The sequence below is a fragment of the Lagopus leucura genome, unplaced genomic scaffold (genome assembly GCF_019238085.1).
Source record: "Lagopus leucura isolate 7727_CA_CO unplaced genomic scaffold, USGS_WTPT01 Super-Scaffold_100015, whole genome shotgun sequence".
In the NCBI taxonomy this organism is placed as follows: domain Eukaryota; kingdom Metazoa; phylum Chordata; class Aves; order Galliformes; family Phasianidae; genus Lagopus; species Lagopus leucura.
In genome coordinates this window covers 2,568,303-2,571,516 of record NW_024962269.1, presented here as the reverse complement: position 1 = coordinate 2,571,516, position 3,214 = coordinate 2,568,303, and the positions used below count along the sequence as shown (strand labels likewise).

The 3,214-nt window shown below is 66.0% G+C and overlaps 1 protein-coding gene across 1 annotated transcript; it reads left to right on the top strand.

Annotated features, from left to right (window-relative positions):
* Positions 1-1,796: 1,796 nt before the first annotated feature.
* FOXB1 (forkhead box B1) lies at positions 1,797-2,759 on the top strand. The gene has a single exon (XM_042876210.1). It carries the CDS (start codon positions 1,797-1,799, stop codon positions 2,757-2,759), a length of 963 nt encoding a protein of 320 aa, XP_042732144.1.
* The last annotated feature ends 455 nt before the right edge of the window (positions 2,760-3,214 follow it).

Here is a 3,214-nt window from a genome sequence, read left to right as displayed (position 1 = left end):
ACCGCAGCCCCCGGCCCGGCCCGGCCCCACTGCAGGGCGAGGAGCTGAGTGCTGGCGCTCACACCTCCCCTGCCCTTCTTTCCACTCCTCCTCCCCCCGTTATTTTTGCTGAATTAAGAAGGTGACATTATTCTTTTCTTCAAGTACTTCTGTTAATATTGAAAAACGTGCGCTTGCATTTCAAGCGGCCGCTCTCAGCCTCAGCGGCCATTTCAATATTAATGAAATTGTTTAATCTCCTAAATTCATCGTGTTTAAGTTACGTTTTGGTGATTTATTGACCGACTCCGAAAACGCTGGTAATGGAGTGGATGTGCATTCACCGCAAAGCATCTCCCTCCCGGGGCTCGCAGCCCCCTCGCTCCCGTCGCGGGATGACGGCACGCAGCGCCCCGCACCATCCCGCACCGCGGGGGCTGCCCGGGGTGACCGCACGGAGCAGAGGCGCGGAGCTCCCGGGCAGAGACCGGCGGGGTGCGGGGACCCCACTGCGCCCCGCACCCCCGTGGGCCGAGCACCAACAGGTTCGCGAGCGGGGAGCCGGTGGGCCGGCTGGGGGAGGCACCTCCCCGGGCCGGGCGCGGGGGGATCCCCCGCCTCCTCTGCCCCGCACGAAGCCCCCGGAACGGGGCAGAGCCCGCCTGTGCTCGGCGAGGGAAAGTCCCTCGTTCCGGGCAGAAAGCCTCGCCTTCGTTAGCCAACAGCACAAATCAGATAACAATGCAGAACAAACAGAATACCACCGCCAAGCGATTTCCATGTCAAACATCGCACCGCTCAGCAGCTCCATTTGTAAGTGTGAATTGCGGACCGAGCTTCCTGCAAAGTCCACAGAAAGGTTGGCGCGTACCTCCCCTCCCCACCCCCCCGCTACTGAGGACCATCACACCGCAATTCCGCTGGCGGAGCCTTTTCACCCCTCGCCTCGTCTTCAAATGGAAATGATTCCCATTGGCCCAAGGTGTCCATGTAAATAGGTGTAAATGAAACCAGATTATGCCTTTCTCTCCAACCCCCTCCTCCCGCCGCCCTCCCCCTCCTCCCAAGGCGATTGTCATATGATAGCGAAGAAGTGGCACATTAATGAAGCGCCTCTACAGGGGTCTTTTCTGCTCATGTCACCACATAAAACTATCAGATGCTTGGAGGAAGGACATGGAGGCAACTACTTAGCTCACCGCGGCTGCAGAGAAGCGGGCGAGCCGCTGCCGCAACCCAGCTGCCGCCAGTGTAAAAGGAGCTGATTCAGCCCGCGGAGGAGAAGGGAAGGCTACGCAAAAGGATTCCCCGAAGCGAGCCGGGACTACAGAGGAGCGGAGCGGTCGAGCAGGGGGGCGAGAAAGGCGCGGCGGCACCGCCCTGGGGAGCAGCCCCGACTCCCGGCAGCGTCCCGGATGCGGACTGTCAACTTCCAGCAACTTTAAGGTGGGCACGCTCGGGGCTGCCGGGGCGGGGGGACGGGAGACGAGGGGAGAGGAGGGGACGCGAGCGAGCGGGAGGAAGTCCCGTCCCCCGGCAGAGGCTGGAACGCACAGCGGCCGCCGCAGAAGCCGGGCGGGCTCGGGGCCGGAGTGGGAAGGCCGGAGCGGAGAGCAGGGCGCTGCGCTGCTCTCCGCCAGCCCCCGCCGGCGCCGCGCGGCTCTGGGCTGATCCCCCCGCCCGCATCGCCCCGAGGGCCGCGGTCCCCGCGCCCCGTGCCCGCTCTTCCCAGCCTCTCGGACTCACCCCTCCGCCCCCCCCCGCCCCCCATCCCTGTCGCTGCCCTTCCGCAGATCTCCGCGGGTCCCCAAGCGAAGATGCCTCGCCCGGGCAGAAACACTTACAGCGACCAGAAGCCCCCCTACTCCTACATCTCCCTGACCGCCATGGCGATCCAGAGCTCTCCCGAGAAGATGCTGCCCCTGAGCGAGATCTACAAGTTCATCATGGACCGCTTCCCCTACTATCGGGAGAACACGCAGCGCTGGCAGAACTCCCTGCGGCACAACCTCTCCTTCAACGACTGCTTCATCAAGATCCCGCGCCGGCCCGACCAGCCGGGCAAGGGCAGCTTCTGGGCGCTGCATCCCAGCTGCGGGGACATGTTTGAGAACGGCAGCTTCCTGCGGCGACGCAAGCGCTTCAAAGTGCTGAAGTCGGAGCACCTGGCTCCCAGCAAGCCGGCCGACGCGGCGCAGTACCTGCAGCAGCAGGCAAAGCTGCGTCTCAGCGCGCTGGCGGCCACGGGCACGCACCTGCCCCAGATGTCCACCTACAATCTCGGCGTGTCGCAGCCGTCCAGCTTCAAGCACCCCTTCGCCATCGAGAACATAATCGCCCGAGAATACAAGATGCCCGGCGGGCTCGCCTTCTCCACCATGCAGCCCGTGCCGGCCGCCTACCCGCTCCCCAACCAGCTCACCACGGTGGGCAGCTCCATCGGCACGGGCTGGCCCCACGTGTACGGCTCCGGCGTGATCGACACGGCCACCCCCATCTCCATGGCCGGCGGCGAGTACGGCGCCTACGGCGTGCCCATCAAGCCGCTGTGCCACGGCGGGCAAACTTTGCCGGCCATCCCCGTGCCCATCAAGCCGACCCCCGCCGCCGTGCCGGCCCTCCCCGCGCTGCCCGCGCCCATCCCCACCATCCTCTCGAACTCGCCGCCCTCTCTCAGCCCCACGTCTTCGCAGACGGCCACCAGCCAGAGCAGCCCGGCCACCCCCAGCGAGACTCTGACGAGCCCGGCGCCCGCTCTGCACTCGGTGGCGGTGCACTGACCCCACGGTCCCTCCGCTCCGTCCCGCCGCACCTCCCTCCCCGCTCTCCGCTGTCGGCCGAGCGCACGGCGCAGAGCCGCCCCGCCGCGCTCCCCGTCTCGCCCTCGCCGCTCCTTAACTTTGTTTATCCGCTCCTTGGAGGTAAAGCGGAGCGGAGCCCCCCGCCCTCCCACCCGCCGCGCCCCGAAGCGCTCTGGATACCCTCGGCGTGCCGGGCACCGGACGAGCCTCGCCTCTTTCTTTTCCTTTGTCTGGGGAAAAGCAGGGTGTTACCTAGGACCGACCTTTAAAACCATAAACGGCACAAAACGGCCGCAGTCTCACCGCACGAAAGCGGCGGCGTCGCCGGTCTCCGAGCGGCAAACGCTCCGATTCCGGAAGCCCGGAACGCGCCCGTTCCCTCCGCGCGGTGCGAGTGCGGGTGCGCGGCTCAGGCGGCGGGGTCGGAGCCGCGC